This window comes from Gopherus flavomarginatus, chromosome 8 (assembly GCF_025201925.1).
Source record: "Gopherus flavomarginatus isolate rGopFla2 chromosome 8, rGopFla2.mat.asm, whole genome shotgun sequence".
Lineage (NCBI taxonomy): Eukaryota > Metazoa > Chordata > Testudines > Testudinidae > Gopherus > Gopherus flavomarginatus.
This window is the reverse complement of record NC_066624.1, coordinates 68,936,693-68,952,884: the sequence shown is the minus strand read 5'-3', so window position 1 is coordinate 68,952,884 and position 16,192 is coordinate 68,936,693. Positions and strand designations below refer to the sequence as shown.

At 44.0% G+C, this 16,192-nt stretch overlaps 1 protein-coding gene across 3 annotated transcripts in view; it reads left to right on the top strand.

Moving 5' to 3' along the window:
• The first annotated feature begins 1,319 nt into the window (after positions 1 to 1,319).
• Positions 1,320 to 16,192, top strand: part of KLHL6 (kelch like family member 6) — a 29,439-nt gene continuing 14,566 nt past the window's right edge. For 2 of the 3 annotated variants that reach the window (XM_050964042.1, XM_050964044.1), the window contains exons 1-3: positions 1,320 to 1,641; positions 7,198 to 7,375; positions 13,451 to 13,900. In XM_050964042.1, coding sequence (XP_050819999.1) covers positions 1,382 to 1,641; positions 7,198 to 7,375; positions 13,451 to 13,900 — 888 coding nt within the window. In that variant the 5' untranslated portion in view covers positions 1,320 to 1,381. The remainder of the gene's footprint in view (positions 1,642 to 7,197; positions 7,376 to 13,450; positions 13,901 to 16,192) is intronic. The other variant, XM_050964043.1, reaches the window with a different exon arrangement.

Below are 16,192 nucleotides of genomic sequence, written 5' to 3'. Positions count from 1 at the left end.
CTGAAAAGGAAAAAATACTTTGGGTGTCTATGTACCTAGAAGATAGTGTAGTGTGAATACTTCCTTTTGGAGGGATCTTCCTGTGTGGTGCTCCCTATCCCATGATTGCAATGAATCTTCCACTCCGCTCCCAGCTCTGCTCCGGCTCTGCCCCCAGCTGCGGCCCTGGCTCCCAACCGTGTGCCCGGCCCACCCCCAGCCACGGCCCCCGACTGGTCAGGCCATGGCCCTGCACCCGGCCCCGCACCTAGCCCTGGCCTCAGCCTGGGCCGCGGCTCTGTTCCCAGGCTCAGACCCACTCCCAGCTGAGGCCCCAACCTCAGCCCCCTAACCCCTGTCCATGCCCCTCCCCCCCGAAGAAGCAGCCCCACTTCCAGTCCTGGTTCGGGGAGGGTGGGTGCGTGGACAAGGGTAAGAGGGGGTGCGACCCTGCAAAGTGTGGGGACCACTGCTTTAGACACTCTAGATATAGTTTAAAAATCCATCCTGAGTGCAACCATTTAAGATAATCTACCATAGCTCTCTCTCAGAGAGTTCCTTACCCCTGCAACTACAGTTCTCCCCTTCAGCCCCCAGAGATAGCTGAAGGGGAAAAAAGAGATAAGACACAATTTACCTTAAAGATAATCAGATATGGGCTATTTGACACTGTCCTTTGACTTTGAGAGACCTATGCCAATGTATGGGCTATTTGACACTGTCCATTGACTTTGAGAGAGCTATGCCAATTTACACCGACTGAGGATCTAGCCCCATATATCTCTTGTTTATTCAAATACTTCTTCACATAGAAACTAAAAATGAAATATTGCTGATGTACAGCATCTATTACCTAACAAGGGGCAGCAGTACCCATCAGTTGATATTTTTGAATATGTGAGTATAAAGTAAACACATTATAGATGGCAGCTCAGGTATTAGTATTTAAAATGATAAACTGTATAATTGTAAAAGTGAGAATTTATGTCTGACAACAGAAGTTTCACACTGGCAGCACTCACTGCCAGTGGATGGGACCTGGTATCCATAAATTGCACCTTTCATTTTGGATAAGTAGATCTGGATAATAATAATAAAGGGCCAATTTCAGGACGGGAGAGAGGTCTTCCCAATCACCTGTAATCTTCTCACATTCAGAAGCATCTTAAGTCTTTTCTAAGTATGTTGATACTGCCTGAAATTCACAGACACCCCCCCAGCCTTTGTTTGTGTTAACAGGATGAGAAAGTACAAGGCTTCCTGTTATGTGTGTGTGACAGCTGTAGATAAACGGAGAGCCCTGGACAGGAAATCCGCTTAACTTCGGCAGTGTAACTCATCTGAAGCTTAGGAACTCTTTTAGAGAGAAGCCCCAACGGAATGACACGGTGCTGGTTTAAACATGGAGGACATGGTAGAGAAAAGTTCTGAAGAACCTCTGGTCTCTTTGGACAATGAGTGCTCCAGGAAGATGGGGGAACTTGTGGAAGTCTCAAGCGGTGACAAGGTTAAGTTTGATGACACTGGGCTCTCTATGGTGCTTCAGAATGGCCTGGAGAACCTCAGGCTGGAAAACTCTCTCACGGACGTCATCCTGTGTGTGGACAGCATGGAATTCTCTTGCCATCGTGTGGTCCTTGCTGCAGCAAGCAATTATTTCAGGTAAGGCAGTTTTAAAAAGAAAAGCCTTTTTCACTCAGTACATTTAGTCTGGGAATTTCTAATGAGCCTAACGTTGGGTGCCTAGCTCCTACTGACTTTCACTGGGTTTTGGACCCCTAACTCCTTTACCTCCTTTGATAGTTTAAATGAGGAAAGCAACAGTGTCAAACACTGGATTTTTATGTATCAACATTTGTCACGTCTACTTGAGACAGACAAACGGAAGGAAAACAGTTGGCGGGTGAAGCAATGGAAGAATAAAATCTTAGCCAAATATTCTGAGCATTGTTGTTGCTTACCCCTCATTGAATGCATCTGTGTATTAGGCAAACAGGAAGATTCATTGCAATCATGGGATAGTTTTATTTTAGTGTGACTTCATTTCTGGAAGTTGTCTTTTTTTCCCCCCACTACTACTATGAGGTGGAGCACACATTCTATAAACCCGTTGAGAAGGAAAGAAGATGTGTGTCCTATTTCCTGTCTTTCCTAGGATTACTGTAAAATCAGTTGAGAGATGGGAACCCCCTGTGTGGAAGAATTTTTAAAAGACCCAAAGACTCCACCTTCAGTTCTTTTAAAAGCACAGAGAACTGCCCACTTTATGCTACTCACTGGAAGGAACAAAATTGAGACTTGTGGAGAAACACAGTATTGGTTATCACACATTTTCCATCATCATTTAGATCTTTACATTTGCATGGCTGGGAACTTTTTCTTTTTTTTTAACTATTGAGATGTCCTCTTGACTGACTGCAATGGAAACTGGAGGGAAACAAATCTGCGATCATTTGTGATATGAGTAGGAAGTGTCAGTTTCATGGAGGCTTAGTAAATTTTACTCACAGAGATCACAAGAGAAGTGCTATTTTAGGCATCTGATTCTAAAGATAATACAAAATAATATTTACATGTGAAACTCATGCAGCTAAAAGCAGTGCCCCAGTGTTTCTCAAAGTAGTGCCATATGGAAAAGGGAAAAGAAACAAACAATTAAAATATGAATTAAAATAATGTAACTGAAGAAATGGTTAACTGTTAAAGAAGTATTATGTGTTATCAGGGGATTACAGGTCCCTCCAGCCAGAGTGAGCCACAATGCAACACGAGTGGCTGTCAGCATAGCACACAGCTGATTGCTGTCAGCCAGTCACCTGCTGTTGGCAGAGGACTTTGGGAGGATGAAATGCCCCTTGGGCCTGTGATGCCCCCTCAGCCCTTTGGGACATGTCACAAAGATGACTCAATAAAAAGAGGGTGGATACTGGCTGGGTGCTGTCATGTTAACAGCAATGACAAATACCCCAAGAAACTAAAAGCCTATGAGGCCTTTGTTGATGTATCTCACAAGGGTTCATTGGATGCTGCACGTATGTAGGGAGCAAATAGATTCAAGAATTATTCCTGTGCTGGGATTTCACTGATTTGTCATACTGAATTGGGGTCTTTAGGTCTGTACAGGGCCTAGCACATTTTGAGTGCTAACATAATATAAATAATTAATAGTAAATTCACACTTTAAACAGGGGTTGAGCAGAGGCCAGGCAGATGTATCAACTTTTAGTCCTTCCTCAGTTATTATTGAAGAGCATACATAACATAATGCTTCTGATGGAGTCCTGTATCCTGAAACATGCCTTAATTCTTCACTTCTGCTAAGCAAAGTTAATGATGCAAAGAGGGCACCAAATCAGCAGAGCAGCATTTTACACCTGATTTGCACATGGCAGTGAAGAAACAGGTCCACAGAGGTTAAGGTCAACATTTTCTGAAGCACCATGTAGTTGGGGGATCCCAAAATTTGCCAAGGTTTTCAAACATGCATGCTTAATCTTACACTTGCAAGTCCAAATTTAGGCACCTAAGTGGCTTGATATTCAAAATTGCTAGGCACATTGCAGCTCCCATTTCCTGGATATCTAAATTTGGACTTGGAAGCCTTACTTTAGACACCTATTTTTAAAAATCTGAGTCCGAAGCAGTGGCGTACCATCTGTGTCTGCCAAGTATGCCCTGCATTCCCAACCAGGAGTGCATTGTCTCACGGGTGGTCTGCAGGATGCTTCTGTCTGGCCCCCATAGAGGACACCATTTTGTAGAACAAAATGGCATCCTCTGCATCACATGACTTAGCATGCACCGTATTCATGTGAGGTCACGCCACATGGAGGATGCCATTTTGGACAGCCTCAGGCATGCAAGTGAGTTGCTGCACGCCTGACTGTTGCTGTCACGGAATATCCCTAATCCTACGGCTCCATTTATTTCTGAGCAGGGCTCAGCACTTCTGAAAGTCAGGCCTCTGTTGGCTCACTGGGTTGGGCACCAGAAAAGAGAAGCATCCCTCCTTAGTGGCCACTTCTGAAAACTTGGCCAAGACAAGTAACTTGGCCAAGGACACAGAAAATCAGGGCCATGGTGGGGATTAGAATCAGGGCATTCAGACTTTAAACCATGTGCTCAACCAATGAAAGCGCTGCTTCTCCTGCGTGTGTACATCTGCAATATCTATGCATGCGCACACATGTATAAATACCTACAATCATCCCCCCATGTAATTATTAGGCAAATTCTGAGGTATAGTTAGCCCTTCAATCCCACAAAGGGGAGTTCTGCACCAGCCTGACCCATCCCGAAGAGCCTGAAGACAATGGAATGGAAGGGGGTGAGGAGCAGGAGCTCCGCAGCTGGAACCTCCAAAGCAGACAGGAAGCTCAAATTATCTACAGATCCTGAACTACTTCTCCTCATCCCTACCCAAGCCCAGTGGAAGTTACTGCCCTGGGGTACAATGGACCCTGCAAGTGTTGGGGGGGATCCAATCCCCAGCGTTGCCTGGGGATATATCTCCCCATCTGTTAGGCAAGTGGGAAGAGACTGGCCAGAGTAGGGGTGCTGTAGAAAAGGCCAGCACTCCTTTTTGTTACATCCCTTCCTCCCCCACTCTCCCCATAACTTTCAGGGAGGAGTGATGTGGTGTTGCCCAGTGTCTTTCAGCTCAGGGTCTCAGCACACATTACACAAGTGAACAAGTCTCCTGCCCCCACCTCCCTCATGAGGCAGATGAGGGAAGTATTACCACCCCCATTTTAAAGATTAGAGGACAGGTACAGAAAGGTTCAGCAACTTGTCTAAGATCAGTGAGTCAGTGTCACAGCTGGGGCAAGAATGCAAAAGTAAGGTCCTGAACTCACCTATGAGAGTGGAAAGCCCCTGTAACTTCACTGAGTTACTCCAGTTTCACAATGATGATGTACATGAGATCAAAGCTGAGCCTCCCCTGACTGTCAGTGCCCACTTACCACAAGACCGCAGTCACAGATCTTTGAGATAAAAGAGTGAGGGCACAGAACAGCTGCATCTTAGGACAACAGACAGTTTCTTACTCACATGAGAAGCATTTCCACCACCCACACTTGCAGTATGTGCCCTTTAATTCTTTACCTTTTTGTTCAGAACTCCTCTCTCTGTTGTGTATGCTGGCCGCTTTTGTTCTCAAATGCCTGCCTGCCTGCAACACCCCAGATTTAGTCTCATCAGAGTGCAGCACCCACTGTGGCAAGACAGAGTGAAAAATATAGATGTAATGAGGGCCTAATTCCTGCTCCTATTGACGTTAATGGCTGTTTTGCCATTGACTTTAATGGGAGAAAGATTGGCATAGTAGAAATCAGTGAACAGAAAAATGCTAAATAGCTGTGATGTCAGTGCAGTGAAAATGAGAATGTGGCCATTCCTTAAAATATCATATCTGCCCAAGCCTTCTGCTCAAAGTCTGTGTCTTCCCTACCATACACAGCAGGATAACTAACGTGGGTTGGCTACCTTGCTGTAAAATCCCAGTGGAGACAAGGTGCAAGTCGCTTTTACTGCAGTGTAGTTAGGAGAGGTCAACAGCATAGACCCTACCTGTGGCTCACTTCACCTAGGTATTTTGAGGTAAAAACTACAGTGCCTTGTGTCCACTAGGGTTTTCCAGAGCGACAGCTAATCTATGTTCATTATGCCCCCAGAAACACACACCTTTTCAGGCCATGAAGACTTTGGCCTTCAAGACAATTATTCACTTCTCATGACTCACTGTCCTCCTAACATTGCATCATATGTAGTCCTCACTAATCTAGAAAGATTTGGCATTCAGGGTTAACAGCAGATAGAATTACATTTGAGACTCACACATGTTTTCCTCTGGCTCTAGTCAAAAGCAGGGTCAGGTACTTTTAATCTTACTGTTGTGATTGCATCTTCTTTGGAATCTGGCACATGGCCTCTGAGTTATATCTGAACTCAGTGACCAAGATCAGGATAAATCAGCAGGTATTTAAAGTCCATAAACCAGAATTACATGGGAGTGAAAAACTATTCACCAGTAGAAAATTCATCTTACAGAAGAAAACTGCTGGAAGAGAGGATCAAAAATAAAAGATGGATTAAAAAATTAAAGAAAGATAAATGTGCATGATCATCAAACAGCGATGAGGAAGCAAAGTGCATCTAGATGGCTCTTAGGGAATTCTGTGGTTTATATCCCTCACAAAATACTCTGTTAGGATTAAGATTGTGCTAGTGTCTTTCCCTTCAAACACAACATCAGTGACCTAAGGAAACTGCCATTTAAGGCAATAACAACAGCCAAGCCAACCACAATTCAGATTCATTACCACCTACATACCCTTATATCCCGACACACAGACTTTTCAACTCCACAACAAACTCCATGATTGGAATTTGCCTCCTGAGGGGTAACAGTATGTGTGTTTGGAACCATATGATGGGAAGTTACAGTGAGGTAAAGGTTGTGAGTGAGACTGGGGTTTAGCGCTGGAGAGTGAGGATGATTATAGCAGCTATCAATGGGGCTCCCACCTGACACCTGCTGTCCACTGAGTCCTCACCTCTAGTGCAGAGGCCAGTTCACTGGCCCAATGATAAACCTGTCTCCTTAGTTCCATGAGCCCACCTCCATCTCCCAGCCCTTTAATTTGGTGCCTGTCCCTCTCCCAGGGATGGAAGATGATGAAGTTCCTTGTGTCCTCTCCTCCTGGACCAGGCACAATTTAGCCCTTGATGTTTGTGAAGTGTTTTGGTAAACGTAGATAAAGTATTATCATCATTATTACCATTATGATTTAACAGATCTATTCTGTCTATTTCATTTCACCCTCTGATGCACTGCAGGCCATTATTTTAAGAAGTTTACTCCTGAATCAAGTGTCTATTTAAAAAAGCTTCAGTCTATTTCCGCAGACTATGTTTTACATTTTACAGAATAGACAGTGTGACCCTTTAACAGCTCTATGCTTTTATCATCAGATATTCTCTGAACTGGGCTCCATTGTATAATAACCATGCAAATATATATTTTAAAATCTAGCACTGCAATGGTATGGAAGTAATTGACAAAGAATTTTCTTTGTAGTTTTGCTACAATATTTTGTAAATACAAAGCAATCAGAAGGGTCCTGCACTGATAGAGCATATTGATGCTGGCAGGTTCAAACCTGGTAGCTATATTTTTTCAGAATGCTTAGTCCTTCTTGGGTAACCAATGTACAGCTCTTGTTTCAGGGCCATGTTCTGCAATGATTTAAAAGAGAAGTATGAACAAAAAATCATAATTCAAGGAGTTGATGCAAAAACCATGCAGATGCTGTTGGACTACACTTATACAAGCCAAGTGCTGATCACAAAGCAAAACGTGCAGAAAGTCTTAGAAGCCGCCAGCCTTTTTCAGGTTAGTGAAAAAGCACCTTCAGCACATGGACTAATGGAAACACATTGTTTCAGTCATTGTTGCCAGGAAGATACAATTCCGCATACATGATCAAAGTGCTACATGCTTCTTTAATTTGTCATACCCATTAGAGATCTTCAGCTTCATATTTGTTTGTATCATGGTTGCATCTCGGAGCCCCAGCTATGGACCAGGACCCCATTGTGCTGGGTGCTGTACGAATACAGAACAAAAAGACAGACCCTGCCCCAAAGAGCTTCAAACATGTGCTGCCTGACAGCTCATGGTATTATACCCTTAGTGGGATTACATTCTAATCATAATGCAGATGGATCTATAAATGCGCTCCATTATTCGCAGGTCAGTCTAGATGATCATAATGGTCCCTTCACAGATTTTAAGGACAGAATCTCACAAATATAAAGCTCTGTGCACTGAGATTAACCAATTACTTTAGAATAACAGGAGCTGATATTTACAGTACTCTGGAGAGGTATGCTTGTTAGGAAAGTATCCCCACACAGCAAAAACTAATTTAATTTTAATAAAAGGCAATTTTACTTCTCGTCCCTCTCTCTCTTTCCTCCAACCCCATGGCTTGAGTGGAATGGCCCCTGAATGTTTTCAGCATTCCAGTATTGCAAACCCCCAGCATTACAAACTCAGAACATTTTTTTTTAAAAAATGCTGGGCTATTTTTCTTCTTCGTCTATTTTTTGATCTGTCAGGATCAGTTTTCAGGCTTTACTCTGAAACCTCGAGGGCAAGACACTTTTTTTTTAATGGAAGTTGAAAATCGAGGTTTGGATGTAGTCACCTGACTACATCCGCTGGGGCTTTAAGTAAAACACCAAATATCCTGAGACTCATGGTAAAATCCTGAGAACTGATAACACTGTAGTACCTTCAGTTCCGAACTAGAATGTTTAACTGATAGTATCGGTCCTGGCACTGGCCTTTATAAGAAATTTTACTACATCCTGCAAACCTGCTGCAGCACTACTGCACACTGATGGGTTCTGGACCGTTACTGGAGAATACTCCAGTTCTTTATGAGAGTTAACACAATGTGTTGCACAACATTCCACTTTTTTGTCTCTCTTTTGGTGTTGTCCAAGCACCTCAACAACCTCTTCGCCCTCCAAGTCTATCTCAGGCCCTACCCCTTATCTCATCGCAACGTATAGGACTATGAGCAGCTGGTGGTTTTATCTGCATGTTGCTGTCAGAGAATCAGCTGCCCCTCTGTGATGTGATAGAGAGCTCCTTGTCACCCAATCTCATTGAGCACCGATCTTAGGGCCCCTGCCAGCCTCTTCCCACTCCTCACTGTACCCAGCATGCATCACACCTCTCTGTTAGAAGGGCTGAGAGCAGATGTCCTTTCTGCTCCCAACAGAACAGCTAAGAGGTGGTCAGGGATCTGCCAGAGAAGCTGCTGCTATGCAGAAGCAAAGAAAACAACCTTATTGCCGAAGGCAGAGGTGGCTGAGGGTAGTCCTCATCCTCACTATCCTAGGTGTCCACTCAACCTTGAGGAACTACAGTGTTCCCAAGAAGGTGGAAATCAATGTTTTGTGAGATTTTTTTTTAAATTAAGGCTTAAGTGAAGGTGCAAAATCCAGATGGCAGGGTTTGCAGCAATGGGGAGGGGGCAATCCTGGTTCAAATAATTTTGACCTGTTAAAGATCTATAGTTTTCTCCATTCCTTGTGTGTGATTTGCTTTCCCCATATGCACCACACACTTCTGCAACCTTCCGTTAATGGATGCAACCACATAGTATACTTAACAGTGCTCTCTACCCACTCATGAGCCTTTTAGGACCAAAATATAGACCATCCTATTGACATCACTTCTGTGAACTTGTGTGCATATGTACGTTACACTTAATAGACTATGTATAAATAGATTGAGCATAGTTCAGTGGTTAGCCCACAGGCTGGGGAGCCAGGAGTTCTAGGTTCTTTCCCAGCTGTATGGGTGACTTGATGAGTAATCTTGGGCAAGTCACTCATCCTCTTTGTACCTCATTTTCTCCCATCTATAAAATTGGGATAATACTTATCTGCCTTATGGGAGGCAGAAAGCAGGGGAGGCTGTGAGGATTAATCAGTATTTGCGAAGTGCTTTGAGATCTTTGGAGGAAAGCACTACTATAAGCGGAATGTATTAGTATTAATAGACAGTGATAGCCCAATGGAGAAATTCAATGGCACTGGGACAGACAAGGTAACATTGAAACTACAGAGCTCCAGAGTGGCGGCACAGCAGACTGCTGACATTTATAGAACACAAGCTGTAGCAACAACCACAGTATTTTGATTTTTAATGTAGCCCTGTTCATTAGTCAGTTGCGTTTCTCTAATCTCTTGACCACATGTAAATGCAAAACAGGAACCAGATATCTGACCAATGCCTTGTCATTTTTCAACTTTAGTAAACAGTCTACATATGTCAACAGGATACAGGTCTGCCCAGAAATTCTACCCTGATTACTTAAACAAATCTAAATATGATTGCATTTAATTGTGGGTTTACTGTGTTTCACTTCTCTTTCTCCTTCAATTACAGTTATACAACACTCCCTACAATGGAGAACAATAAAGTTAAAATGGCCAGTTGCTGTCATTAAATAGAAAAAAAAATGAGGACACTACTTTTAATTATTCATAACATCTCCTTGTATTTGTCTTTTCTGCACTTCATTCTTTACTAGAATGATGTTAAATATCAGGGTGCTACTTCCCTTTTAAATCAGCGAGGCAAGAAAAAGAAAAGCATGAGGGGTTACTTGCAATCACTTGTGCTCAGAAAGGGTTGTCCGTTTGTTGAGCGAATCACCTGGAGACTAATCTTGCTCACATCATAGTCAGTGGATATGGGGATTACAGGACTGGGGCCGTAATGTAATGGTAATTAGCAAATGTCAAAATGCATCCATCATAGCAGTTCTGATGCTTTATTTCTGGAATCATTCTTTTGATTTAAAGGGACAATGTCAACAAGAACCTTGTATTTCTGTCTGATGTTTTTTAAATCTGTTGCAATGACAACACTTAGAGGTTAGTGTTTTCCTCAGGGCATCTGACAGCCATTTGTGCATTTGACAGCCCATTTTGTAAGTCAAGGTCACTGTTTTGCTGATGTTTAGTCTTGCTTCCTGCCTAATCCACCAGCAAGATAACATCATGCTCACTCTGGGCTGAGAAGGGAGCTCCCTTGCACAGTGCTGGAGGAGCTCACAAGCTTGCTCTTCCATGGACCTAGCAAGACCTCCCCGCGACTAGGAGTATTGGACAAACATTTCCCGGCAAATGCAGCAATGGTGGGAGTACTAATGTAGGCAGGGTGTTGGTGGCCACCTGCATTTTCACCCCCACATCATTGAAATGCCTGCAGCCCTGGGAGACTTGACTGCACTAGCTCTCCAACTGGCAGAGAGGAATTGGTGGTAGCAATGGTGGGGAATTTCTCACAGAAGTCTAGTGGAAACACAGCCCAAGTGGAGGTTTTACCAGTAACAAAGCAGCAGAGCTGCTACCATTTCTGAGCTTAGGATCAGGAAGGTGACTCCTTTTCTTGGGACCCCTGTGAGGAGCAACAGCAGTCAGGGAAGGAGGTGACTGGGAGAACCCCCTTCTTTACTGCCCAGACCTCTGCTTGTGGCTGGACAGCAATGGAGACAGGGTGGAGCAGGGAGCCCTCTTTATTCCTGGATGGGGCCAGGATGTAATTACAATTTTTTGGGGGGGCGGCGCTGAGGAGACATGCTCTTCTTTCCCAAGCCTCCTGCAAAGGAAGCAACAGGAATTTGGGGGTGGGGCAGCACAAGACAAATGTTTCCACACCCTAAGACTGTGAAGATCCTAGAAGGAACTCAGAGCTGGTCTACCCTGAAAATGTACACTGAAAAATCCACACCCCTGAGAGATGCAGACTAACCCCCGGTGTAGACAGCGCTAGGTTGACGGACGAATTCTTCTGTCGACCTAGTTACCACCTCTCAGGGAGGTAGATTCACTACAGCAATGGGAGAACCCCTCCCGTCACTGTGGTGTCTACACTGAAATGCTGCAGTTGTGCCGCTGTAGTGTTTTAGGTATAGACATGTCCTCAGTGATGGTGGTGCTGCTGTTGATCAGGGAGGCACAAGGTGCTGGGGAAGGTGGGGGCCTGAGGAACATCTGCTAGTGTTCTCTTTGGCCCCATCTATTTTTTCCTCCCTGAAAAGACCCTTCAGAACATCAGCAAGGAAGCAGAGAAACCCCGACACATTTTTTAAAATTAAAAAAAAAATCAGGGCATATTATTTAAAGGCGCTCTCTCGGAAACTGGAATTTATTTTTAATTAATCAATTTAAAACTCTTCAATTTGACAGTGTCTCTTTAAATTACAACGATTCTTGCATGTTTAAGACAGAGCTGAAGCCAGGTAGGAGACAAAGTCCATATGAAAGAACTGCTGTAAAACAAACAGCAGTTTCTGAATAAAGGGTCAGATGATGGTAAATAAGGAAGTGTTATTTACTCCTCATAACAGAAGAACTAGGGGTCACCAAATGAAATTAATAGGCAGCAGGTTTAAAGCAAATAAAAGGAAGTATTTCTTCACACAACGCACAGTCAACCTATCAAACTCTTTGCCAGAGGATATTGTAAAGGCCAAGACTATAATAGGGCTTCAAAAAAGAACTAGATACATTCATGGAGGATAGGTCCATCAATGGGTATTAGCCAGGATGGGCAGGGATGGTGTCCCTTGCCTCTGTTTGCCAGAAGCTGGGAATGGGTGACAGGACATGGATCACTTGATGATTACCTTTTCTGTTCGTTCTTCTGGGGCACCTGGCATTAGCCACTGTCAAAAGACAGGATACTGGGCTAGATGGACCTTTGGTCTGACCCAGTATGGCCGTTCTTATGTTTTTATGTACTCCATGGGCGTAACTGAGATCAGAATCTGTCCCACTGCAGACTTGTTTAATGCCTCGTGAAACACTGTCAAATAAAGTTCAAAGACTGTATGGCTTCCTCCACCCAGATCCTGGCTGTAGTCCCAAGAGATGTTTAATTTGATGGCCTCATCACCAAACCACCACAAAAGTGACAGAACTGGATCAGCACAGGATGTGTTACTCTCACAGGGGTTCCATCTCTTCCCCCCACCCCATGGCTCAGAGGCCCTATTTGTGTCCTTCTCCTATGCCACTACCAATGCCTGGAATTCTCTCCCTCTCCCTATGAGTCAATTGGCCACCTTATGTCCATTCAAATTTCCCTCCAAACTCACTTGGGCCTGGATTTTCAGAGGCGGTGAGCACCAGCAGTTCCCACCAGCTTTTACTGGAATTGTCCGCACTCAGCACTTCAGAACACTAGTCTCTAAAGCATCAATTTTTGTATCTCACAGGTCCAAGCTGTGTTGGCTGCACCTGATTTAAATCATTAGCTGCTCACCAAGCATACTCACCAAGTAAATAAACAATGATAAGGGCAGGAAGGATGATCTAATGGATAGGGCCCTGGACTGGCACTCATGAGACTCAGGTTTAATTCCTGGGTGAGCCACAGACTCCCTGTGTGACCTTGGGCAAGTCACTTAATGTACTCTGTGCCTCAGTTCCCCATCCACAATATGGATAAATACTTTCTTACATCACAAAAGTGTTGTGGGAATAAACTCCGCTCATGTCTATTAGGTGCTCAAATTCTGTGGTACTAAGGGCCATATATTCTACCTTTGATTATCCCCCTTAAAAGTGTCTTTTGTTATGATACCTACAAAAAAACTGGACATTGGTTAGGCTACTGGTGCATTGCTTGAGATCACTGCTTGTCATACTGTGTTGTCTCATTCTCTCCTTGTGCTCATCAGTCTGTCTGTAACTATATATTATCTAGTGTTTTATACTCAGGTTGCAAGCTCCTGAGGGCAAGAATCTCTCTTTATTTTGTGTTTGTCCAATGTCTATCACATGTGGGGCCTGGCCCTTAACTGGGGCTCCCCCCACGCTACCACAAGACAAATATATAATAACTGCACAGTACCTTACATGCTCCTTGTGTCTGTAGTTTCTGCGGATGGTGGATGCTTGTGCCAGTTTCCTCACTGAAGCCCTCCATCCGGAAAACTGTGTTGGGATTCTGAGGCTGGCTGACACTCATTCTCTGGAGAAGCTGAAGCAGCAAGTCCAGAGCTACATTATCCAGAACTTCGCTCAAGTGTTGCACTGTGAGGAATTTCTGGAGATCCCTGCTGATGTTCTCTACAACACGCTGAAGAGCGATGACCTCTATGTCACCGAAGAGGCACAGGTTTTTGAGACTGTTATGAACTGGGTTAGATACAAAGAGCCTGAACGGTTTCCTCTCCTACCCTACGTTCTTGAGAACGTCCGACTACCCCTTCTGGACCCTTGGTATTTTGTAGAGACAGTTGAAGCCGATCAACTCATTAGACAGTGTCCTGAGGTCTTCCCTCTGCTTCAAGAAGCAAGAATGTACCATCTGTCAGGCAATGAGGTAAGTAACAAATGAAAATACTTAGTAAACAGGGGGTCGGGGGAGCTGAACCAATTCTAATTAAGGAATATTTCAGATTGACAGACACAGAACTCAGCATGAATTTTGGAGGTGAAAAAAGATATTTACAAGATAGGTTCACAAATTAGTACTTCTGAAAAATAAGATAATCATGATCAGTTACCCTGGAGATTTAGCTGTGAAATCTGAGAGGTTTCCAGACAGCTTATATTAACACAAAAGCATTTAAGAAAATGTTCATGAATCTCCGAAAGGAGAGGGAGAACCTCTTGCATGCAATTCTGTCTAATATCAAACTAAGGTTAATCAATATTCCTTGATGTGTTCCCTAGTAAAAAGGCAAATCAAAGGTATTACTTTGGACATTAATTTCTTATTTAAAATCATCTATAACATCAAATACTGCTAAGCATTCCAGTGGGTCACTTAGGGTAAGCAGTACCGTACCTGCATAAAGTTATCTCTGTCTATTTTCCCTACTAAAATATACTCACTTTGCAGTTGTACTGTTGAGCCCAAAGGTTCAATTGTCAATAACATTGTTATGGGTTTGATGCAGCAATTCCTGGGTGAAATTATCTGGTCTGGGTTATGCAGCAGGTCATACTGGATGATAATAATGGTCCCCTCTGGCCTTAGAATGTAGGAGCTATTAAAATATAAGAGAGGAGGGACAGCCTGACTGGAGAACATATGAGCTGGGTTTGTTAAAGCATCCCGTGTTCTTGAGATGTGTATGACCGTCTGCCCAGGCCTTCGCTCATATCCTCCATCCAGACAGCACCTCTTGAGTATGTTATTCTTCACATCCCCTCCTAAATAACGGTTGTGTGATGTTATGGGTGTAGGCTGACTTGTGTGCTCCACCTCAAAGTTGGCTTTGTTTAGTGTTGGGTAACGTGATTCCCATTCACAGCGTGCTGTACTCTGCCTGTATACTTGGGCTGGGGGCTATATGAATCAAGTAATGATTCTGGTAACTTTTTAAAAACCTGCTGCTGTACGTATGTGAGCTGTATACCCTCCTGCTGATCAGAGCGTGCAGTACGTCTGCTCAAGCAGTGCTAGCTGTCTTTATAGTACAAAAAAGGCTCAAGTGCAGGGCCACTATTCAAATTTGCTCTGAACTGATCCTTGTTCCATGCATAGGGCCAGCTAGACAGAGGCATTCAAGAATTTCAGTGTGGGTGTGAGAAGGTGCAGTGCCTGCCTTTATTAGTTACCAGGGAACCTTTTAGGAAAGGAAAAACCTGCTGTGAAAAACACAGGTTTGATCTCAGAGACAGAATCCTAAACAGACGTCTGTATAGCCTATTCATTAGTACAGGACCCTGTGACACATGCGTGTGCCTAACCTGCAATCCACAGTCCCATACCCTGTTCCAGCCCATCTCAGCCCAGGTGTAACAGGCAAAGGTGGAAGTGGAATTCCCTAATTGATCCCTCTCCCACATGGAAAGTTATGCTTCAGTCCTAGTTCCTGGCCTACAAAAGAGGGTCATCAGATGTCAAAATGTCACAGCTGAGAATGAGAGACCATGTGCTTGTGCTTCCCCACAGCCTGAGGAGTGCCAGGAGAGGGCAGCAGGATGTCTGAGGTCTGTCATGGGTGCATAGATAGAAGTGGAACCCTGCCTTTGGAGGGGAAGGGGCTAGATAGGCTCCCTGGCTAGGAGCCTGCATAGGGCATCACAAAACACAGGCAAGCCCTGTCTCCAAATGTGCTTAGCAATTCAGGCCAGCCAGCAGGTGATCCAGTGGCTGTGCCTTGTACTGTCTTGCTAGAGATCAGGGTTCAGTCTTTAGCCCCAGTGCCTGGCTGTCTGAGCCAGCGGTTGATGACAGTGCAGTTGGGCCAGTGGGGTTGTGCAAAGAGAGTGCCACTCATCACACAACAGGTATTTCCCTGGATGTTGAAGGGGCAGAATGTGTGTCCAATACTGATGGCTGAGATGAAGGACTGTGAGGCTGGCAGAGGGGTTAAAATAGGGATTATGAGCATCTGCAGAGCTCTGAGACTTGCTGACAGTTTAGTAAGTTATACTGAGCAAACACAGAAGGGAATTTTACATCTGCATGATCCTGCTTTTTAATTTGGATCATTTATGCCAGTTTATAGAAACACACCATAAATTAGTTTTAAAAGTCCAAGAAAAACACCTAATGCTCCTTGACAGGGCAGAAATTTCAAATAAATGGTAAATTCCTGTATGCTATAAAAAGCTTTCCTTGAAATTTCCAGTGCATTCATTCCAATATGACTAATGGTGT